This window comes from Rhinatrema bivittatum, chromosome 6 (assembly GCF_901001135.1).
Source record: "Rhinatrema bivittatum chromosome 6, aRhiBiv1.1, whole genome shotgun sequence".
NCBI lineage: Eukaryota > Metazoa > Chordata > Amphibia > Gymnophiona > Rhinatrematidae > Rhinatrema > Rhinatrema bivittatum.
The window spans coordinates 140,096,540-140,121,154 of record NC_042620.1 but is presented as its reverse complement, the minus strand read 5'-3'; the positions used below and the strand labels follow the sequence as shown (position 1 = coordinate 140,121,154).

At 42.1% G+C, this 24,615-nt stretch overlaps 1 protein-coding gene across 1 annotated transcript in view; it reads right to left on the bottom strand.

The window, feature by feature from the left end:
* The window catches only part of COL3A1 (collagen type III alpha 1 chain), a 175,016-nt gene that overhangs the window by 18,444 nt on the left and 131,957 nt on the right, over nucleotides 1-24,615 (bottom strand). Inside the window, exons 27-41 of the mRNA XM_029605981.1 lie at nucleotides 23,408-23,461; nucleotides 22,773-22,826; nucleotides 20,334-20,378; nucleotides 17,302-17,400; nucleotides 17,105-17,212; nucleotides 16,817-16,870; nucleotides 16,214-16,267; nucleotides 16,054-16,107; nucleotides 15,426-15,479; nucleotides 14,808-14,915; nucleotides 13,249-13,302; nucleotides 8,076-8,129; nucleotides 7,675-7,836; nucleotides 5,891-5,998; nucleotides 3,558-3,665 (exon numbers count right to left, since the gene is read on the bottom strand). Coding sequence (XP_029461841.1) covers nucleotides 3,558-3,665; nucleotides 5,891-5,998; nucleotides 7,675-7,836; nucleotides 8,076-8,129; nucleotides 13,249-13,302; nucleotides 14,808-14,915; nucleotides 15,426-15,479; nucleotides 16,054-16,107; nucleotides 16,214-16,267; nucleotides 16,817-16,870; nucleotides 17,105-17,212; nucleotides 17,302-17,400; nucleotides 20,334-20,378; nucleotides 22,773-22,826; nucleotides 23,408-23,461 — 1,170 coding nt within the window. The remainder of the gene's footprint in view (nucleotides 1-3,557; nucleotides 3,666-5,890; nucleotides 5,999-7,674; nucleotides 7,837-8,075; nucleotides 8,130-13,248; nucleotides 13,303-14,807; nucleotides 14,916-15,425; nucleotides 15,480-16,053; nucleotides 16,108-16,213; nucleotides 16,268-16,816; nucleotides 16,871-17,104; nucleotides 17,213-17,301; nucleotides 17,401-20,333; nucleotides 20,379-22,772; nucleotides 22,827-23,407; nucleotides 23,462-24,615) is intronic.

Genomic DNA, 24,615 nt, shown 5'->3' with positions numbered 1-24,615 from the left:
CACCATGGAGTTGCCATCGCTGCCGGCTATCGCAGGCCCCCGCCCCCCCCCCCCGTTACCGCGTGATTTTCTAAGGTCTGCAACTTTAGAAAATCCAGGAATATGTCTCTATCTCTGTCTATCCAATTTAGATAATATTGAAGTGTCTAGCAGATTCAAGCAAAAAAAAAAAAAGGACACTTGGGCAAAACAAAAAACTGAAGAGAGTGATTATTATTTCTTTAATTCAGTAACATTTCAGGAGAGCTGATCCGAAGTCAGATTTATTGTAACACTTTGTTTCAAAAATATTTAGGTATTTACAAAGGTGAACATATTTCTTGTAAAAATATTTTATTATGTGTCACTTTCTCCATATTGCTTGTGTCAATTCTGGGTGATCCCTGCCTCCCTGCTGGAACCTACATTATTAAGGAAAAGAAATAATTAAAAACCCCAAGAGATTAGGGATGTGAATTGGGTGCCCGATCGTTTGCGCTTTCGGGTTCGTCTGGCTGTGGGAAAATCACATTTTCCTGCGGATCGGCATTTTTTTTTTTTAGTGAAAAATCATGTTTCGGCTTAGTGTGCACAAATGGGAGTTAGCGCACACTAACAAAAAATAAGAAAAAGTAACAAAAAATAACAAAAATAAACATTTTTTTGTTAACCGAAAAACAATTTTTATGAAAATTTGGGGGAAAAAATGTTTGTTTTGCTTTTTAACCGTTATATAACAAATTTGGAAATATCGTATGATATTTCAATTCGTTATAAAAATGATTCACATCCCTACAAGAGATTCCAGCAAATGTTTGGGGAGTGATGATGAATGGAAAATATAGAGGTCAATATTGATGTAATTTGGCAAGCAGGAACGTTTCCAGGTAGATAATGTTTCTCAGTTATTCAACAGACTATACCTTGAATATCTTTAGGGCAGATACTCTTTCAACCAGACTTTCCCACCTAACTTTGTCCAGGTGGCACTGAATATTGAGTGCTGCCTGGACAAAATGAAACACTGCCCTAGGAATGCCATCAGCAATGCCTCTTTAGATCTGGTTTAATATTTTGTGTGTGTGGGGGTGGGGCAGTGGGGGTGGGGCAGTAATATTCAAATCTTGGGTTTTGTCCAGGTAACTCCAAAAGTTATCGGGATATAGCCTATGAATGTTGGCCTCATAGCTTCTAGTGGTGGGCTAGCCTTAAAATTAAAAAAACACATTTTTACAAAAATAATTTTACTTCCAAATGGTGACAGCAGCATATTATAGCATTCTGCACCCAGATCAAATAATTTCAATTTAGAAAGCTTTCCCAATAAGGACAACCTAAATTAGAATTTTGATACATTTTCTGAGTAGTAGTATATAGCTACCTATTAAAGGTGCCTATGTAGTAAACGTGGGTTAACACAACAATTTTAACTTGCATTTTCTTCTGGAATTTAATGCCAGATGTACTAAAATGTATAAAGGGGTAGATTTTTAAACATACGTGTGCACATGGACGCACAATTTTATAACATGTGCACGCCAGCGCGCGCATGTTTATAAAATCCGGGCCAGCGCGTGCAAGGGGGGTGGAATACTGCAAAATTCGTGAGGCAACGCATCGCGACCTTCCCCAGTTTCCTCCCAGGGAACTTCCCTACCCCCCCTGCCCATACTCCCTCCCTCTTCCCCTGTCCTCCCCGACCCTTGAAAACTGCCTACCTTTTTTTTTTCTTTGTTTCACAACTTATGCCAGCTCCTGAGCTGGCGTAAGTTGCGCACGCAGGCAGAGCGGCAAATGAGCGCTGTTCCCGCCCCTCCCTGCCCCCTGGACCGCACCTTGTGGGGGAGGGGTCAGCACTTACATGCATACCTTTTTGATAGCATGCACGTTATACTCTCTGAAGAGCAGTTGTGTGACTTTACATGAAATAATGTGTGCGTGTGTTCTTGGCCAATTCTCCCCATATTTACAAGGCAAATTTATTTGCATGTTTTCTTTGAAAATACTCAGTACAATCTACATAATGCAGATGCAGGCTTTATCATTACATGAGCTGGTATAGAACTACCCTTGAAAGCATTGCTAATGTGCTTTGATGCATTTTACTGTGCAGGACCCTTAGCAGCAAGTTTTTGTTTAAATGTATGAAGGTGAGTAAATGCATTCTTTTGTCCAGGAGGAACTGAATTGAATGAATATCGTTTTGCCTGCACATTGTCCTACATTCCAGTCTTCCTTTGGAATTACAGTAGCTAATGAAAATTCAGCTATCTAGCTCACAAGGGGCTAAAGGATTCAACAGACTTCACTTGTATTAGAAAAGGTGTGCCAGTCACATTGTTTACTAGGGATGTGAATCGTTTTAGGATGATTAAAATTATCGTCCGATAATTTTAATATCGTCTTAAACCGTTATGGAACACAATACAATAGAGATTCTAACGATTTATCGTTATAAATCGTTAGAATCGTGAGCCGGCACACTAAAACCCCCTAAAACCCACCCCCGACCCTTTAAATTAAATCCCCCACCCTCCCGAACCCCCCCCAAATGAGTTAAATAACCTGCGGGTCCAGCGGCGGTCCGTAACGGCAGCGGTCCGGAACGGGCTCCTGCTCCTGAATCTTGTTGTCTTCAGCCGGCGCCATTTTCCAAAATGGCGCCGAAAAATGGCGGCGGCCATAGACGAACACGATTGGACGGCAGGAGGTCCTTCCGGACCCCCGCTGGACTTTTGGCAAGTCTCGTGGGGGTCAGGAGGCCCCCCACAAGCTGGCCAAAAGTTCCTGGAGGTCCAGCGGGGGTCAGGGAGCGATTTCCCGCCGCGAATCGTTTTCATACGGAAAATGGCGCCGGCAGGAGATCGACTGCAGGAGGTCGTTCAGCGAGGCGCTGGAACCCTCGCTGAACGACCTCCTGCAGTCGATCTCCTGCCGGCGCCATTTTCCGTACGAAAACGATTCGCGGCGGGAAATCGCTCCCTGACCCCCGCTGGACCTCCAGGAACTTTTGGCCAGCTTGTGGGGGGCCTCCTGACCCCCACGAGACTTGCCAAAAGTCCAGCGGGGGTCCGGAAGGACCTCCTGCCGTCCAATCGTGTTCGTCTATGGCCGCCGCCATTTTTCGGCGCCATTTTGGAAAATGGCGCCGGCTGAAGACAACAAGATTCAGGAGCAGGAGCCCGTTCCGGACCGCTGCCGTTCCGGACCGCCGCTGGACCCGCAGGCTATTTAACTCATTTGGGGGGGGGTTCGGGAGGGTGGGGGATTTAATTTAAAGGGTCGGGGGTGGGTTTTAGGGGGTTTTAATGTGCCGGTTTTGCGATTTTTAGATTTTTAGATTTTTCACGATTTTTCACGATATTTTACCCCCCCAAACGGCAACAATATGATTCCCTCCCCCTCCCAGCCGAAATCGATAAGATGATCGAGGACACGATTCACATCCCTATTGTTTACAATACATCACTCCAAACTCAATCACAACTGGTGGCTAAACGTTAGCCATAAGGGTGGTTTAAGGACAGTAACTTATCTATGTATCTGAACAATATACTAAGAAGGAATCATTTATTTACATCTCTCCCAGCTTCTCCAGGGGAGCCATTGAGGCCAGGAGCACCTGATGTACCAGCAGGACCACGTTCTCCAGGAGATCCATTGGTACCAGGTTTGCCGTCCTCACCCTGCAAGAAAATAAAAGGTTTTGCTCATACAATATCGACAAATGATGGTCTTCTCAATGACCCTATCAAGTCAATGCTATTGAATAGAAGACATTTTTAAACTATATTATAATTGTTTTTCCTTTATAAATATTGACTACAGTGATTGGAGGAGTCCAAAGGTATAGAAAGCAATGTAAAAGATATTTCTCCTACTTTTCTCTTACTCTTTATTTAAAAATGGGTCCTGTACAATAACAAAAGAGAATTATCTATCAGACTGCAAATTCTACAAGACAAGGAATCTGCAGTTGGGATAGTTGAGACTGAGGGGGACGTGATAACCTGATGAAGACATGTAATTCTATAGAGACTGAAGATTTTTTTTTTCAGTACTGTAACCTGTGTACCTATCTGAGATTATTGGTATTTATTTATTTATTTTTATATACCGATATTTGATACAGGATATCGCATCAGTTTACAGGGAACAAGTAAAGTTGTTTACATTGTAATAAGGTAGTATATAAATGGGATAAACGTAGAAAGGGGAAAATAACATGAACTTGAAAGATTAACTTTAGGGTATGCTTGCTTGTTAAGATGAACAATTCTGTAGAAAATAACTTTTCTGTAATAACAGTTCTGTATAAATAACTTAACATTCTGTATTAACAGTTCTGTATAGATAACTTGACATTCTGAATTAAATACGGTTTTTTGTATAATTTAACTTAAGGAAGAGTATTAGGAACTTTAGGTTTATAGACAATTTTATGTAATATATGTTTAGTTTGTGGAATGGTGGCATCTTGATTATGTACATGGTTCATTGGAGGATCTCTGGTGGGGTACAGGGAGGAATGGGTGATGGGGGGTTTATGTATGGTTGTGCTCAAGGTGTTGAAAAGGCTTTTTGAAAGAGCCATATTTTTTGTTTTTTTTTAAGTTTGTGATGAAAGTTTGATTCTAAGGTCTATGGGGAGGTTGTTCCATGGGGGTGGGGTGGGGGGTCCGGCTAGTGAGAAAGCACGCTCCCTGGTTGAGTTGAGGTGGACTAGTTTTGGAGAGTGGATTGGGAGAAGTCTAGTGTTTGAGGAGCGTAGGTTCCTTTGTGGGACCTGGAAGTGTAGTGCAGCATTCATCCAGTTTGTTTTGCTATTGTATAATGATTTGCTATAATTCTGGTATAATTCTGGTTTAATTCTGTTTCAGTTTGTTGAATTTGTCTTCTTAAAACAAAAAAGATTTTTCTAAAAAATGGGTCCAGTACAAACAACATATTTAATCTGTATATTAGCCATAGCTTAATGTAACAAAATCATTTTTTATCTTTGAATAAAAGCATAATAATGCTGCTAAATTTATGTCTTGCTGATATTCATTTTTCTTGCACGCAGGGTGCAATTTTGAAAGTGACTGGGGTGATTACAAAGTACCCATGGACCTGCAGGCTTATATTCAAAGGGAAACTCTTCATGGAGTTTCCTTTTGAAAATATGGGCTGGCGAGGTCCACTAGTCCGAAAATACTCATGTACTGTGCATCTGCTTTCCTGCAGGTGCAAAGTCCACATGGAGAAACATCAACAGGGGGTTCAAAGTAAACTCCCCATGCTTACTTTCATGTCTCTGTCCAGCCCCTTTCCAGCAGAGCTAAGAGCGTGTGAGGCAACATGCATTTTTTTGGCCGCATTGAGGGTGGACAATTTTTGAAACATACTATCAAGCCATGCTCTTCATTATTGATGTGGCTAGATGCTGCTGAAAATTGCCTTAATAATGATTTACAAAAATCCAATCAGTTAAACATAATATGATTTATTTTTAGTATCTTACAAAAAAGGTTAATGCAATTTTCAACTACAGCCTGATTTTCTAATTTAAGGCTCTTATTAGGGCATCTTAAATGATTGAATATAGGTTCCTAAGTGTGACTTTAGGGACATTAGCTTGAGGCACCTAAAGTTAGTATGCGTTTTAGGGTGACCTAAATTAAGGTGACTTATTTAGAGGCTCAGTGCTAAACATCAGCAACTAAATTCATTACCCCGCCCTGTTCCTCCCATGTGTTAGGTGCCTTATGAGTTTAAGGCACTTACATTTAGGAATTAAACCCATGAATATTTTAAACTCAGAATTACAGGCGTCTAAATCTTAAAGTTAGAAGCCTATCTCTTTAGAATATTGACTTCATAGTGTCACATTGCTAAATAAGCTGCTTGAAACAAACCGCCAAATACCTACCTTTCCACCTGAAAGACCAGGAGCACCCGGCCTTCCTTGCATACCTGGCAGTCCCACATTACCACGTGAGCCAGTTGGGCCTGAAATACCTGAGGGTCCTGGAGCACCCTGTTAATAAAGCAGATAATATTTAGAAAATATTTAACAGGCTACAGCGAGATCTTTTCCCAAACTGTGCAGGCGGTACAGATACTTTTGCCCATGGATCTTGCACTAGTTTTCAAAGAGAAAGCATAAGCATGCTTTTCCTTTGAAAATTGCCCAAGGGGAAAAAATGCATGCATTTTCTGTGGAGCATTTCCCAGTAAAATCAAAGTGCGAAATTTGGAAAATGCAATATCACCCATGTTATTGCCACCCCCGGCCTAACCAAATCCAGAGAGCGTTTCCACAAAAATGCAGATAAATGTGCACACATTGAGGAACAATAAACATACTTTTAAGAGCACACAGGTTGGGACATTTTCAACAAGCTCTTTTGCCTGGGTAAGTAGTAATTTACACAGCTTATTGCCTTTAGGAAATTGACTTCTCAATATTTATATAACCTTGCTTCAGACCTGATTCTCTAAGGCTCTTATTGCATTTGGTGTCTATTAGGGATGTGTAGCCCCAAAATTTTGTTTTGGTTCATTTTTTTATTCTGGGGTTTTTATTTTTTTTCATTTTTCAATTTCCTGTTTAGTTCATTTCCTGAACCAGAAAAATATTAAATTTAATAAAAAAAACCCCAACAACCTCCCCCCCTCCCAAAAAAAAAAAGCCAACCAAACCAGGCCTTCCTGAGGCACTCCAATCCCCCGCCCACACCTACAACATCCCTTGGGCCATAGATTACTCGGGACTTCCCTGGGCCCCTACTAACCCCCCTCCCACCTATTAAAAATCTAGCCCAGATCCTTGGCCTCCCCAGCTGGGCCTCTATGGTCCCAGCCAAGGCCTCTCCAGACCCCTCTCATCCACCCGGATCTCTATCCCTGGCCCCCACTTACTCCCTTACCACGAGTCCAGAATTAAAAAAGGTACCAAAGGCAAGAGCAAGCCCAGTGTTCTTCCACCTCACCCAGATCTTTAAAAACGGCATATGGCCCTGACTCTGGCACCAAAGGGATGTCACTTTGGTGCAGGTCTCAGGTTTGTCCAGTGCTATTATGTTGTACAGCTGTATTTTTATGCTAGCATGCTAATCGTGTAATGCATGCTACTGTTTTTCTGTCTTTCTCTCTCTCACACACACTCACATGCGCCCCCTTCCCTACCTCCAATGTACTTAATTTTCCAACAACTACACAGCCATGAAAAGGTTAATGCATATTTATGAGTAGGTGAATATGACCTTAGAAGAACACTGTCCCTTTATTTAAATAATTAGCATGCAATTAAAATTGTTTTTAAGCCACAAGGCAGCAATAAATGTTTTGATGCATTAACTTGAGAAGTCAACCTGTGCCTCTGTGGAAGGCCACTAAAAACAGGTACAAATTTAGTGGGCTCTGGAGGAAGCTATGTTCTGTGGTCCCTTACTGAAGACTCGCTGGACAAGATGATGGTTAAAAACATTAAAAAAAAAACCCTGGGTAGTTACACAAGAAGGCCTATGGCATCATAGTCCTGCTGGAGTCTGGGTCTAATTGGAGTTTGAAGCCTAATGAAGCACAAAAATCTGATGGCCCAAAAAGAAAATCAAGTTCAAGAAAAGTGATGGCAAAATCAAAACATGTAGTATAAGGAAAATCATCCTATGTTTCCTTGTTTATGGTTTAAAAATGTTGTCTTCTACTAACCACTTCTCCTCGTTGACCAGGTTGACCGCTAGGACCTTGCAGACCTGGTTCACCCTTTGGACCAATGCCTCCAGGGCCACCTGGGGCACCGGAATTACCAGCTGGACCAGGGGCACCATCCTTGCCTGGACCTCCTGAAGGACCAGGTGGACCTGCATTACCCTATAGGAAATTAAAATAAAGACAAAAAAAGAGCAAAGAATCATGGTTAATAGGCTATTTATGGCCAAACATATATTACTGATTGCAATATTTTATGTTCCATTTAAAGTTTTGATTACGTGGTAGAATGCCATGAAATTCAGACAAAAATGAAATAACTTAAGTTACTGCTCTTTACACTTTTGTATAGGAAATAGTTGATGCAATGTCAGTAGGTTTAAAATGATAAATAAACTTACATTAGACCCAGGTGGGCCAGGCAGACCACGAGCACCAGGGAATCCAGATGCTCCCTATGATGTAACAATATTTTGAACAGTTAACATAAAATGTGTTGAAAAGCAGAATAAATATCAAATAAATAAATACAAATAAATTACAGCCTCAACAATTTCCATTTTTCTTGTAGCAAAATATCCAAAATTATTTTTTTTAAATAGTATAGTTTAAATGCACACATTACAGTATAAATTATCTTAAATAAAAGTGAAGGAATCGAGATGTGAAGGACACTATTTATCCGATGCTGTAGAAACCCATGAAATGAGATTGATAGAGGGAATCACAGTACAGAATCTCTGCGTGCCGTTCATCAGTCATATCAGAGAATTCACATGTATAATATCCGGGCTAGACATGGGCAAAGCTTCTTGGATATGGTTTAAACCGAGATTTGAATCTTCACATTTTTGCTTCTACTCCGTCAGAGCCAATTTCAATCTAGTTTGAAACTGATTGATTCTTTTTCTTTGAGAAACCCATATTTAGTTGAATTGGGTTCCGATTTCAGAGAATATCTGCAGTTTCACTTTATTTAAAAATAGTGCAGGTCTTCAGATACTTTGAATGCAAATGGAAATCTGCAAATCAGATTTGGACCAAGAATATCAAAACCAGGCACATTTGGAGAGTAGAAATGCAAATTACTCGGATTCACCTAAATTGATTCAAGTCTTAATTTCATTGACTTTCTGTGGGGTTCATTCGTGAATTAAGCCACAACACTATACTTAAATAAAAAAAAAAATAGAAATACTCATTGTGGAGTAGATTTTAAAAGATGCGCGCGCACGTCCATGTGCTTGCGGCTCCCGGCACGTATGTTATAAAATCCGATACCCGCATGTAGATTATAAAATATGATACCTGCACACACATGTGCGAGTGGATCGCGACTTGCATGCGCAAGAGGGGGGGGCGGGAATTTTCTAAAAGAACGCATGGCGATGCGATCAGGCCTACCCCAGGTCCCTATGCCCCTATCTATCCTTCCTTGCTTTCCCCCTCTCCTGTCCGACCCCTAAACCTCTTTTTTTCTTTTTCAACTTACCTCCTCCTAATGTCCTACCCCACCCCTACCCCGACCCGCCCTTTTCACAGAGCCCGGCACTTCCACGCATTCTGGGAGAGATGCACGTGGCCGGGCCGTTTTCAAAATGCGCTTGGCGCATGCACGGCCCAGCCATCTGCATATCTCCCGGGATTTGTGCGCGCCAGGCTTTTAAAATTCACCTGTATAATTCTACATTTATTTCACTTCCCAAAATTTGAAATTTAATTTGGATAAAACTTCCAATTATGTACGCATCCTATATCTGAGGTAATTTTTAAGAGACAAAAGGGCCAAAGAAATAAAAACCCTTATTTTATTCTAACAACAGGAGCAATAATTACAGAATTCCTAATTTAAGCATTATTTTAAAGACATACAAGTAGATATTCAACAGTACTTAGCTAGATAAGTTTTGTCTTATCTGGCTAAGTGGCAGCGGCTGAAAATCTGGACGGGCTATAGAATATTTTCAGCCACTATGTGACTGAGCCAGGATATTCAGCAGCATGGCTATGCCGCTGAAAATGCCTGGCTATCTAAAAGTTAGCCGCATAAGTCTACAGCCTGTCCAGATTTTCAGCCGCTGCCACTTAGCCAGATAAGACAAAACTTATCTGGCTAAGTGCTGTTGAATATCTACTTGTATGACTTTAAAATAATGGGACTGCCTCTAAGGATGCAGTCCCATGCTGCCAATTTTCTTTATAGGGCAGCATGGGACTGCATCCTTAGAGGCTGATGCAATACAGTGTGCTCATTATTTATTTAAAACTACTTAAATAAATAATGGTAATACACTTAACAGTATGTTCATAAAAGGATATTACACTAAGCCCTATAAAGAAAATTGGCAGCATGGGACTGCATCCTTAGAGGCTGATGCAATACAGTGTGCTCAGCCAAACGCACTGTATAACCCGCAGTTGGACGTGGGTTGTATAGGCGCTAATTAATCTCCTTATGCAAAAAGGGGATTAGCGCCGTCCAACGCAGAGTGAATCTAAAAGCGCTCATCACATGCAAATGCATGTGAATGAGGCTATTAGGTATTCACTCCCGATGCAAAAAAAAAAAATGTGCGTATAGGACAGGCATTAATAGCTAAGCACTCCTTAAACCAGTACAGAAAAGAGGAAAAACTGCCTCCTACTTAATATCATTGTGATATTAAGTAGGAAAAAAAACAAAATTAAATAAAGTTATAAAAAAGTTTAAAAAAAGTTTAAAAAAACCCCAAAAAACCTGGCAGTTGGGTGCAGGAAACGGACGCTCAACTGACAAGCGTCCGTTTCCTGAACCCCCTGGCTGTGCGGCTGGGTGGCATTTAGGAAAACCTGCGGACTGCCCATGCCGATCGGGTCCTTGGTAATGCGACCCCCTAATTTAAATATTGCATGGCGCCTGCGGGCGCATTAAGAAAGCGGGTGCTGACTGTTCAGCGCCCGCTTTCTGCGCATATTTATTGCATCGGCCCCTTAGGTAGTTGCAGGGTTATTAAGTGGTGGATTGATAGCCAGCAAAGCATAATGGTAAACATTCTGAGGATAGATGGGTGACTAATAGAGTGCTACAGAAATGAGTCCAGGAGCCAGATATGCTCAATGTTTTCATAAGCAATAACCATGAACTGGTTGTCAGTCCTGATGATCTCAAGGCAGGATGTAGCAAGATCACAAGCAAGCTAAGTGATTGCATAGGAAGAAGTGATATGGCAAGACCCTCCATTAGAGCTACAGTATAATTTTGGAGACACAGCTCAGAAGGAAATAGAGAAGAAGCCTTTCTGTTGTAAAATTCCCCAACCAATATGTGGGGAAACCTATATGGATATGCCCTATATGTGCATAACTTTAGTTAGACTGACTGGGAGTATTCTTGGGTTTGGGGTTGGGGAAGAGGTTTGCACCTACACTCACATTTTTTCATTTTTCAAGTATACATGTAGAATTTCATTAAAAAAATGTCTGCATACATAATAGCAGGTATAATTGTGTGCAGGTAATTTTGGTGGGATAATTTTAAGTGAACTTAACTGAATAAGTTCACTTTGAAAATCAGTGTAACTTATTCACTTTTTTGCTGTCTGTTTTATGCAGACTGTTACAAAATTACTCCCTAAGTGGTAGATTTTAAAAGATGCATGTGCACGTCCATGTGAGAGCGCTCATGGGTGCACCGATTTTATAACAGGCGTGCATCGCCGTGCACCTGTTATAAAATACGATAACCACACGCACATGCACGCCTGATTTTATATTGGCGCATGCATGTGCACACAGTATGCGACTCGTGTGCGCGAGGGGGGGGGGTGATTTAAAAAAACAAACCCGTGGTGATGTGAATGGCCTTTCCCCAGTTCCCTCCCAGTTCGATCCAATTAAGGAGCGGACTGGAAGGGAACTTTTCTAACCCTTACCTACTCTGCCTCCCTTTTCCCCTCTCCTCCCTGACCCCTAAAACCCCACCTTTTCTTTTTTATTTTGGAACTTATTTCATCTTACAAGATGAAGTAAGTTCCAGACGCCGGCCAGCTGCCGATGAACGCTTCCCCGGGACAGGGTCTAATGGCCTCTGTCCCGGCCGACCCCTGGCCGGCCCATCCCTTTTACTGAGCCCAACACTTCCGCGCATATTAGGAGATACGCGCGTGGCTGGGCCGTTTTTAAAATGCGCTTGGCACGCGCATGGCCCGGCCACACGCGTATCCCTCGGTTTTTGCTCGTGCCGGGCTTTTAAAATTTGGCCTTAAACATGTAAATAATGCATATAAGGTTTTTTGTTTGCTAGAAACCTAGTTCTAAAATATGGGATGAATATGAGGTTGAAGAGGGGTAGACTCAGGGTTAACATAAGAAAAGAAAGGGGATGGATTCATAGAACAGACTTATAAGAGGAATGGTAGAAGCAAAGATTATATCTGAATTCAAGAAATCATTGGTTAGTCATGTAGGTTCCTTAGTATTGGGGAATCAAAGATGGAGCTGGACAAAAAGTAGGATGAGTAGGGAAAATAAACAGATTAGATGGGCCCTGTGGGCTTTATCTGGCATCATATTACTTTATATATCTATATATATCCATATCTATATCTATCTATCTATCTATAGTTCTAAATGTTCCACTTAAACTTGTGTTGCTAAATCATATATGCATCACCAAGTTTTAGAATACAGGGTTCAATTTGTTACCATTATACTGTTCCTGTTCTTTGATTTACCAAAATAATAGTGACAGATTGATGAATGTGTAACATTTGGCTGGCCGCTGCATGATCTTGCAATCAGCCGCACTTACCCCTGACACAGAATGGCCAATGCAGCATGGATGCCATCCTCATCACTTCTTGAGTGCCCCTAGGCATGGAGCGCCCTGAACTGAAAGGACCCTGTGCTGGGACAACAGCAGTGACGCTGGCACAAGAGGTCAGCGCAGGCTTAAACTCCAGCTGTGCTTTCAGTCTGCGCCTCAGCAACAGGTCCCTCTGCCTTGCAGTATATGTTGCTACTTGTGTTCTTGTGTCTTGCCTCCTCGTTGCCTTGTCCTGCCCTGCCTTAGTTGTCCTATTTGTGTCTCATCCCAGCACCTTGTCTTGCTCTGTCCATCCTCTCTGCCTGACTCCTGGTACTGACCTCTGCTTTGGACCTGACCATTTTCTTGCCTGCCACCTGGTACAGACCACTGCTATGGATCTGACCACCTCTGCTATGGACCTGACCACTCTCTTGCCTGCTGCCTGAAATTGAGCTCTGCTACAGACACCAACTTCTCCTTGGATTTCTGCCTGACATGACCTTGGCCTGATTCTTGCTGCCAGCCCTGATCCCGGCCTATACCCTGACTTTGTCAGACCGTTCCTTAAGGTACTTTCACCCAAGCCCTGATGGCCCCTGGAACCCAAGAGCTCAACATCTGGGAACCGAGCTGGTATAGATGAAGCTCCAGCTCCAGTCCCAGTAAGAGCAAGTCCACCAGCTGTTGGTGGTTTCACCTGCTAGGTTGTGTCAACATGCCATGCCCAAGGGCTCACATCTGTGACAGAATAACTTGCTAGAATAAATAGATAATGCATTATTACTTACAGTAGGACCTGGATTACCACGATCTCCTTTTGAACCTTGTGAACCAGGTGGACCCTAGAAAATGAAGAGAAATGTACTATATTATATTGAAATCAACTTATATTATAGGTAGAATTATGAGGATAATAAATATGCTTGGTTGGCAAATGAGATGCTTGCCATGACATCACATGTAATTGATAATGGGATTATCTGATCCATTTATGCAAATATTTGAAAGCTCTGTGAAAAGAGATCTGGAAAGTGAATGAAAAAAATGCCATTTTTGTTTAAGCTTTTTATTTATGTATTTATGTATTTTCAAATACAATATTCAAGAATAAACTTGATATAGAAAAAAAAGAAGTGGATTAGCAATAACAATTCAAATAGGGAAAATAAATCCTGGATAATAGAAATCCACATTCCAATCCAAGTCCTCAATGCAAGGATCCAATTTACAGCTGATGAGTAAAGATGGCCGGCGCCATCTTTAAAGATGGCGCCGGCCATCCAGTGCTCCTACCATGTGACAGGGGCCGGCCAATGGCACGGATACCCTGTCACATGGTAAGGGCAAAGGGGCATCGGCGCCATTTTTTTTTAGAACAGCTGATGCCTGGGAACGGGAAATCTCTCCCCGAGGCCCCCCTGGATCTCTCCTCTCCCCGAGGCCCCCCTGGATCTCTCCCCAAGGCTCCCCTGGACCACCAGGTAATTTTAAAAGGTTTTGGGGGGGTCGGGAGGGTGGGGTCGATTTAAAGGGTCGGGTGGGTTTTTTTTTTTAGCGGCGCGGGCCTCCCTAAAAAACAAATTAGCGATGTGAATTGGAATCAGAAACGATTCCAATTCACATATCTTAACGATCAGATTTCCCCCCCCCCAGCCGAATCTGATCGTTAAGATGATCTGGTTCATGATTCACATCTCTAGTAAGTGTACAATTTACCTAACCACACCCATTTTTTAGTACAAGTGCTATTTCTGCTATTTTGATGAACTGGGGTAAATCTCAAATGGAGCTACTTATCTAGATAAGTTGCAATATTTAAAGCTTATCTGCTATTTGATGTAACTGGATAAGTAGCACTTTTAAGACTTATTTGGCTGAGTAGCTGCAACTTAGCTAGATAGGTCATAACTTAGCTGGATACATGCAATATGCACATTTTATTTTCATACGTGCGCAGGGTACCTTTGCGCATATGTACACTATGCACATAAGTTTACTATGTGTAAATGTTCAAGTTTGCAAATGTTTTCACAAACAGACCCTCTGCACCTAAAAATGCACAAAAGCCTAAAGTGCTGGCATTTTGCGTGTTTTGAATACTTAAACGCATGTTAGCCCCACCTGTGAAAACATTTACAATTTAGTGCATTGGCCTCATAGTTCAGGCTAGTATTGAAGTTTTCTACACACTAATTTGTATGCGTAAAATATTTCATGTGAATGAGGCTTTTAACCCGTGGGAAATCCCACTGATTAGTACATAAGACTCCTTAATAGATGGTGTGGGACACTCTGCTAATCTAAATAATAGTAGATCATAAAAAATTAGTTAAGAATAGAAACTTACTGTTGATCCAGGGCCACCTTGAGGACCAGCAACTCCTGCAAGTCCAGGTTCACCTCTCTCTCCCGATGGACCTTTCTCTCCTTTGGTCCCAGCTTCCCCATTTTGTCCCTGTATTGAAAAAATGGCTCATGAGATTTGATCTAGGAAAACCCACTGTTCTGATTTGGGTTTATATATGTTAAGGAAAACCAGGCAAACGTCTTCATAATTGGGAACACCAAAATTGTTGTCTATGATCTGAATCTAAGTAGAAGATTTGGTATTATGACTACTACTTATCCTTTCTGTAGTGATGATAGATGTACCCAGCACTTACTAGATGTATGCATTGCTAGCATTACATTATTATTCATAAGACTTAGCCATCTACTGCTTATTCTTCCATTAACAATGTTACCTATGTTATATCATTGAAAATTTTGATCAATATTCTGAACAGAGCAAGATAAAAATACTAAACATGGAAGAAAAGGAAGAAGGAACATCATTTTAATATGGCAGGCAAAGTATTCTATGACATTCAAACAGAAATATTAAATGCTGTCCAAGAAAAGTTGGATAAACCTTCCTCCCCACACAAACACACATTAAATATATATTTTTTTGATTTATACTTACAGGGGCTCCAGGGAAACCAGCAGGCCCAGGAGGACCCACCTCACCTCGTTCACCCTATAAGAAACACATAGAGGTGATAAGCTGCAGGAACTGTTATAATTTACAACTACCACTGAAGGACTCTATAATAACTGTCTTTAGTTTCTTCAGTAATCAAGTGTGAAAATAGGAATATAGCACTGAAACATAAAAAATATTTAAAAATAAGTGAAGATATTTATATTCTTAAAAAAATATGGACTTCTTCAATATTTCATTGCCTTATTTTAGCTTTTTTACTAATGAGTCAAAATGAACGAGACTATTAGAATATAGTAGCTGATAAGAACATTCAAATTGTACATAAGAAAATAAATTTTCTTAAAGTAGTAAAATAATTATTGATATTTTATAAAATATTGCTCAGAATGTTATCTTTTTTTCCCCCTCATTTTCATTAGAACTATCTTCTCTAATTTATGGTAACAAGTTGTGGGACACTATTTCACAGATATCAGTCAAACTTATGTTTTACATCAATACATATTAATATAGTAGACTGTGATGGAAAAAGATTAGGTGACTCATCCAGTCTACCAAGTTATGAATGAAAGGAAGTTATCTCTACAATTAGATATAAAGAACATACCGGACCACCACGTGCTCCTACAGGACCTGGGCCTCCAGCTGGACCAACTTCACCCTGATCAAAATTAAATGGATATATTTTGGATTTCTGCTTAGCAAGATTCATGTGTTTTTTTAAAGAAAAAATATGGAATTTAAAATTCTCATAATATCACTCATACCTTATCTCCAGATGGACCACCAGGACCTGGTGGTCCAATAGGACCTGCAGGACCCTGAGTGAAAAAAAATACTTTCAGTGATCATATGTCAGGAATACAATTATAATTGTTGCTTGCCTATAAAACAAGTAATTATTTCTAGCCCAAGGTATTTATATTCCAAAATGTTTACTTTTTCTACTTTAGGGCCTCATTCACTAAGCCTGTTCTCCCATTTTGTGTCTATGGGATAAAAGCTTCATGAATCAGGCCCTTAGTTATTTTCCATTAATTACTAACCACACTTTACATAATGAAAAAGTGACAGCAATTTGTGGGTGCCTTTCCAGTGCAAGCATTGTTGTCTTTGCTGCAAAATTTCAAGGGAAACAAAGACTTCAGATTGTATTAATCTGAGTTGATATAATTAATCTGAGTTGTAATGCAGTGTCATAACAAAACATGTTGCTATTATAAATGATTTATGCATACATCAACAAAAAAATGCATCATGATTCAGGAATTGGACATATCTTTTATAAACACATTCAGTAGAATTTTTATGTATGCGGATTGCATTTAGCTGAAGTTTTTATTGCATGCCATCTTAAATTTTTCACTTACTCTCCCTCCATCTTTCCCAGGCAAACCGTCAGCTCCTTGGCTTCCAATATCTCCCTGTCAGATATGTCAGAAATTAGTTATCATGAACACAACAGAATGCTAAAGAACTGATAATTGGGATATTCTAAAAATTCACATTGGACCGAGAAGTCAAAAGCACAAGGGAACATAAATCATTTCAACTCCTATGTACTAAATCTAAACATCTGGTACTTGCTTAAATGATTTTCAGAAATAGAAATGTTCAACAAGTAAAGCAAAAGAAAACATATTTAAAAGATTTTCTACCTTGTCACCTTTCTTGCCAGGAAGTCCCAAAGTTCCTGGTTCACCTGGCATTCCTTGTATTCCAGGAGAACCGAGTGAACCCGGAGGACCAGGAGGCCCAGCAGGACCCTAAAAATGCAGACAGTATATAAATATATATATAAGTAAACAAGGATAATCAAATTGACACATTACATTACAAAAATAAGGCTAGTTACCTTACTACCCTCTGGACCACCTGGACCAGGACCACCTCTTGTTCCTGGGGTACCTGGAGAGCCCTGTCCTCCACGTTCTCCTGGAGAACCATTTTCACCCTATTATAGGTAAATAAATGTTAATACAACAAAATGATATTACTTGTTACTATATTATCATTCTCTTCCATTCTTCTTCACTGTTTGCAATAGTATATCTGTAATGTCATCAGTACATATTCCTTAATAGTAAAAGTATTGCTATAATTCATTTCCATGCTCAGTTTCAAATAATATGACTGTTAAACATAACATATTGTATTTTTGTCTTTGAAGTTCATTATATCACAAACATTTTATTTCCAAGTAAAACCAAAACCAAATTTGATCTTGACTAACCATCCCTAAACTTGGTTTACCAGAATGTAATGCATCCTAAAAACAATGGGGCAGATTTTAAAAGCCCTACGTGCGTAAATTCAGCTGGATTTACAAGCGCCGAGCCTATTTTGCATAGGCTCGGTGAGGCGCACAAAGCCCCGGGACACGCGTTTGTTCTGGGGCTTTAAAAAAATGGCGGGGTGTGGGTGGAGTGTGGGTGTGGTGTGGGTGGGCCGGGGGTGTAGTCAGAGGCCTTTGTAGGGCTGCTAGGCCAGAGGATCGCGCGCCAGCACTCGGCTGGTGCGCGCAAGCTATGCCTGCCCAAAGACAGGCCCAACTTATAGAACAAAAGTTGGGGGGGGTTAGGTTGGGCTGGGGGGCAGGTTAGGTAGGGGAAGGGAGGGGAAGGTGGGGGCTGAAGGAACGGGGAAAGCCTTCGGGGCTCCCCTAGGGCTTGGTGCGTGCAAGGTGCACTAGCGTGCACCCCCTTGCGCGCACCAACCCCGGATTTTATAACCTGTGCGCGACTGCGTGCGCATGTTATATAATCGGGCGTAGATTTGTGCGCTCTGGGTTGCGTGCAGAAATCTACGCCCGTGCGTAGGTATGAAAATCCGGCCCAATGTTTTATTTCTTAGAATAAAATAGCCTAAGTTTGTTTAGAAACTTTATTCTGCCTTTCAAAATAACTGGAAATGGAAAGGTCAATTTTCAAGTGTTTACCCGTGTTAATCTGCCTTTAATGCAGCTTGAAGTCTGCTTGTTTTTCTACAATGTGCCCATGCTTTAACCACATTGAAATGAGGCATTCCCAGGACACATTTAAGTTGGAGAGGAAAAGTACGCACATAGATGATATTTTCAAATCATCATATGGACTTTTTCAGCAAAAATACTACCTGCAGAAAAGGCAGAGGGAAGTGACCTTATGCCCACTGTATCCATAGCAAGTTTCAAATTGAAAGTCGGGGATATACTTTCATTTTGAGAATTGAGGCAAAACCTGTGGGACGAAAGACCCTGCTGCATTTCTCTCAATATGGACCATTTGAAAATTGGTCCTAAAACACAGCAGAATTTATAATTAAGGGGGTTATTTTCTAAGTGTTTATCGCATGCAGTAAGGCCCTAATGCACGCGACAAACCCCTATCGCACGCGAAAAGGGCCTTTTCGCGTGTGATAGGATGCAAATAAGCTGGAGGGGAGGGGGCGGGGAGGGGAGGAGTCGGGGTGGGGAGGGGGAGGATTTGGCCACGGCATCGCTGTCAGTGATAATGTGAGGGACATTATCGCCGGCAGTAGCGCAGCGAATAGCACCACCTTTTTCGGTGGCGCTATTTGTGCGAAAGGCTGCAGCCGGCTGCACTGCGGCCGGCAAAATCGCACCGCTGTGGTGTGTGAACAGCTGTGGCTTTTCGCAGGACTGCCCCCCCTTCGCCCCCCCATCCACCCCCTTTTTCGCTGGATTCATCATTCTGCGAAGTATGATGAATCCAGGCCTAAGAGTGCATGAAAAAACAGATTTTATAGATAAACTATAAAATTCTAAATATAGGCTCCTAATGAAGCCAAAACAATACTGGGTGTCTATTTGTTGTTGTTGTTGTTGTTGTACATATGTGTTATTCTTATTTAGAATCAACTACTTTCTGGGAAAGTTTATAATACAGGGGTGGTCAATTCCGATCTTTGAGAGCTAGAAACAGGCCAGGTTTTCAGGATATCCACAATGGGGCGGATTTTCAGAGCCCTGCTCGCGTAAATCCGCCCAAAACCGGGCGGATTTACGCGAGCAGGGCCCTGCGCGCCGGGAAGCCTATTTTACATAGGCCCTCCCGGCGCGCGCAGAGCCCCGGGACTCGCGTAAGTCCCGGGGTTCTCGGAGGGGGGCGTGTCGGGGGCGTGTCGGGGGGGGGGCGGGCCCGGTCGCCGCGGCGTTCCGGGGGCGTGTCGGCAGCGTTTGGGGGCGGGTACGGGGCGGGGCTACGGCCCGGGGGCGTGGCCCGCGCCCTCCGTACCCGCCCCCAGGTCGCGGCCCGGCGCGCAGGCAGGCCCGCTGTGCTCGCGGGGATTTACGTCTCCCTCCGGGAGGCGTAAATCCCCCGACAAAGGTAAGGGGGGGGTGTAGACAGGGCCGGGGGGTGGGTTAGGTAGGGGAAGGGAGGGAAAGGTGAGGGAGGGCAAAGGAAAGTTCCCTCCAAGGCCGCTCCGATTTCGGAGCGGCCTTGGAGGGAACGGGGGGGAGGCAGCGCGGCTCGGCGCGCGCAGGCTATACGAAATCGTAGCCTTGCGCGCGCCGAATCCAGGATTTAGTGGATACGCGCGGCTCCGCGCGTATCTACTAAAATCCAGCGTACTTTTGTTTTGCGCCTGGAGCGCAAACAAAAGTAGGCTGTTCGCGCTCGTCTGAAAATCTACCCCAATGAATATAGATGAAATAGATTTGCATACAATGGAGGCAGTGCATGCAAATCTTTCTCATGCATATTCATTGTGGATATCCTGAAAACCAGGCCTGTTTATGGCATTCAAGGAGTTGGCGATTCCTGGTATAATAATGAATGATAGTGAGTCAGACTCACTACTGTTCATCTAAAGCATGCTGAGGAATATGATGCAAATCAGTTACAGATATTTGTTATACTAAAAATATTCCATTTTAATACTTACTCTTGGACCTGGGTTTCCAGGGCCACCATTTTCACCTTTAGGACCCTATATGTAATGAAAAATATGTTAGCACAACATAAAATTGCAATAATATTAATAACAATATCTGTTTTAAGTAATTTTCTTATATTTTTTTTAATATATAACCATTTTCTGCAATCTCAGAAATTACATATATCAACTTATTTTTCAGATTTCATCTCTGACTTTTTCTTTCACAGCCCTCATTCCCCTCATCTAATGCAGCATGCCACGAATGGAATTGGCATCCACACTGACCAAAGAAGAACTTCATCTAAAGCCACTCACAGTTCTACTAGTTGGTTAGTTGGGTCCTCCTCTGAACAACGGCCACGTTCTCTCCCCTGGTCTGAGAATATGCCCAGGTCTTGGCATTGGATGTATGACCAATAGATGCAAAGGTTTTATCCTGCTAACTTTGGAAGTGGCTGGGCAAACCTTGCTGCTTGTATTCCTTCCTACTGCTGACAGCTAAATTTTGTCTAATGGGCTCACCTCCTTAAGGTGTAGTTAAATCATGACAGGTCAGCCCGATATTTAGCACTGGTCAGCCAAGTTACCCAGTTAATGCTGGTTGGTCAAAGAGAAGGCTTAAAGTTAACCAGACAACTTTGTCTAGATAGACCAGATGTTCAGTCTGACCTTATTTGGGCTGAATATCTGCACAAAGATAATCGGATAAAATAACTAAGAAGTGTTCAATAAATGTGAAAGAATAGGTTGTCTTCATTTAAGGACTAAAACCATGACTGAATTCTAAATAGATCTTTTCAAGAAAAAAAGATACTCAGGAACTCATAAGAATAATTCTGCCTAGTACAGATCTGAATTAGTGTTTTAGAAATGTTGTCAATCAAAGTGAAAGTAAGAAATAGAACATTCTATTTGATAACTAATAACTATTTGTTGCTAGCTTAATTCACACATTCCTATGTGGATTGTTTATTTTATGTTTTCCATATTCAGGGTTAGAAGTCTTTCTAAGACATATCCTAGACAATTTTTGTTTATGAAATACAAAATTTCTTCATAAATATTTTCTATTTACTAGTAATAAGCACTTAACAAATATGCTTGCTATGCAGACATAGAGAACAATATTTTACAGTGTGCTATTGCTTAATGCAAGCATTAAAAGCACTTAGCAACACACGGGTCGATTTTAAAAGGAGTGTGCAGTTCCCAGCGCTCGCACATGGACACACCGGTTTTATAAAATCTGCGCACTCATGTTATAAAATCTGATGGCCACGTGTACATTCGTGCCAGATGTGCTCACAGGGGGCGGGGGAGTGTTCAAATTATGCACAGTGACGTGATTGGCATTTTTTCCTGTTCCCTCCCAGTCCGCTCCAATTAAGGAGCAGACTGGGAGGGAACTTGGAGGGGACTCCTGAACTCCCCAAGACTTGCCAAAAGTCCCTGGTGGTCCAGCGGGGGTCCTGGAGTGATCTCCTGCAATCGGGCCATCGGCTGCCAGTATTCAAAATGGCGCCGATAGCCTTTGCCCTTACTATATCACAGGGGCTATCGGCGCCATTTTGAATACCGGCAGCCGACAGCCCGAGTGCAGAAAATCGCTCCAGGACCCCCGCTGGACCACCAGGGAATTTTGGCAAGTCTTGAGGGGGTCAGGAGGGTGGGGGTTTATTCGTTAGTGATAAATTGTATTCGTTGGGGTTCGCCATACGTTTTGTGACTCCCACGAATACAATGAATATGACAAATATGTTGCGGATTGCCAATATGTTGCAAACGAATGCACACCCCTATAAGAGACAGCAAGATGAGAGAGACAGCTGGGTCTGGGGAGAAGGAGAGAGACACCGGAGATAGATACAAAGAGGAAAAGAGACATTGGGAGAGGAAGAAGAAGAGGAATACATTTATTGAGTGAAGTTGGAGAATGGTGTAAGGGAGATAGAAAGAGAGACAGGACGTGTGATCGAGCTGAAGAAGGTATAGAGTGGTGGCAAAAAAGGTTTTTATTCTAAAACACTCAGATTTCCAGAGAAAACCAGAGCTAATTAGACCCCCCTAATATGAATCTACTTAAAAATAGGTCAGAACTTTTTCTAGCCTGCCCTACCCTAGTATCTACTCTTTTCTTACTATTCAGTTTGAATTCAGTGAGATTAAGCTGTCTCACAACAGGAGCCATGGCTTGGTGTGCCTTATGATGCCAGATACTCTAACACACCAAAAGCCTGCAAAGCCCCACAGTATCCCATGATCCACCTGTTAACGGAGACCCAGCAGATCCTAGCATACATCCAGCTTACAAACCACCGGCACTTTAGAATGATCAGTGCCGCATGTACAATTCAGTTCAGCAAGCAAAATTAAACTGGGACCCATATAAAAAAAAGTCCCTAGGATTTACATCACATTGTGGCAATAAAGAAAGCAATAACTTACAGCTTCACCGGGCTTGCCATTTTCTCCAGGATTCCCAGAAGACCCAGGTAAACCCTACAAAAATGGAAAAAAATAAAAAGCTGTTTTAATTTCTAGTTGACCCACTAAATTTTAAAACATAATGGGGCCGATTTTAAATATTACGCGAGTGGGGTACATTTGTGCGCGCTACCCGGCGGGCACAAATGTACACCAGATTTTATAACATGCGTGCGCTGCCGCGCGCATGTTGTAAAATCCAGGGTCGGCGCATGCAAGGGGGTGCACACATGTGCACTGTGCGTGCACCAAGCCTGAGGGGAGCCCCGATGGCTTTCTCCGTTCCCTTCAAGGCCGCTCCGAAAACGGAGCGTGCACCGGCCTCGGGAATGCCCCCAAACCCACCCCCGGCCCACCGCCACGCCCCCGGCCCACCCATTTTTGAAAACCCCAGGACATATGCGCGTCCCGGGGCTTGTGCGCCCCGCCGAGCCTATGCAAAATAGGCTCGGCGCGCGCAGGGGTAGGTTTTCGGGGGTTACACGCATATCTTATGCGCGTACCCCTTTGAAAATCTACCCCAATTAGAAAGCATTTATAAGCAATGCATTTATTAACAGAGAGCCAATGTGAAATACCAGTGGAAGACACAGTACCTGGAAACCTGGTGGACCCGTCGCTCCTGGTTCTCCCCTTTCACCAGGAGGACCCTTCAAAGAAAAAATAATAAAGTTCATAATTACAAAATAAATACATTTTGCTGTAGTAAGCATGTTATACAAAAGCACTTATACATGATATGCACACATGCATAATTTTGACAATATTTTGGCGGGGGTGGCTGGGGATTGTTGTTGCTATATTTGGCTCCAGGAATGGGGTGGGATTGAAGGGGGGCCTTTGGATGGAAAAAAGCTCATCTTTTTTGGGGCTTTCAATTCCTAACCACTTCTCTAAAATGAATACACTTCCTTGATATAAACCTTTGCCATGTATGTTTGTCTTGACTAAAATGTAAGCTTCATGGAGCAGGGACAGTGTTTTATATGTATCTGTATACTGCTGCACCTGTCTAGCAGTGCTTTAGAAATGATGAATAGGGGTAGTAGTAGATTGAAAATTGACCAGGAACTAATGGAAAAGGTCCCAGTTCATTAATGATTGCCCATTAGATGTGCAGCAATGCCACTGCATGCGTTCAAGGGAGCTTTATGTCACCAACAGGATTAACCTGTCCTGGGGAATGAGGCATCCTTAGTTCAAAGGTTAAGTTCCAGCCTTTATGGGACATGACCATTTTTTAAAGTTAGAAGGGATACAATCTGAATTTTAATATTTCATCCAGTTAACACTTTTGAAAAAACGGGGCTCATGCACATAATCTTTTTTTCCCAGTTACACATTAGTGTTTTTTCCAGTTAAAAATAAGGGAATGTTTTCATTGATACATCTACAGCACTTTTTACATTAGAACAAAACTGATGCAAGACTTCAATAGATGACCCCCCCCCCCCCCCCCCATGATGGCTTTGCTTTCTTTTGCGAGGCACATGTACAGTTTGCGTGAATAGGAAGATTCTGGGTATGAGCATCAAGATCAGGCAGTTTCATGTCTGAATATCAATGCTTGTTGTCAGACTCTAAGGGGTAGATAATCAAAAGCCATTTAGCTGGATAATGTAATAGATATCCAACTAAATAGCTTACCCGGCTATATTTAGACTTATCCAGCTAAATTTTAGTCAGGTAACTAGCTTCTCCCCTAGAATTTAGGTGAGAAGGATAAAAAGGGGCATTTTAGGGGTATTCCGGGGAGGGACTGAGTTATCCAGTTAACCCAGGCGAGTATATACGGATGGGTTAT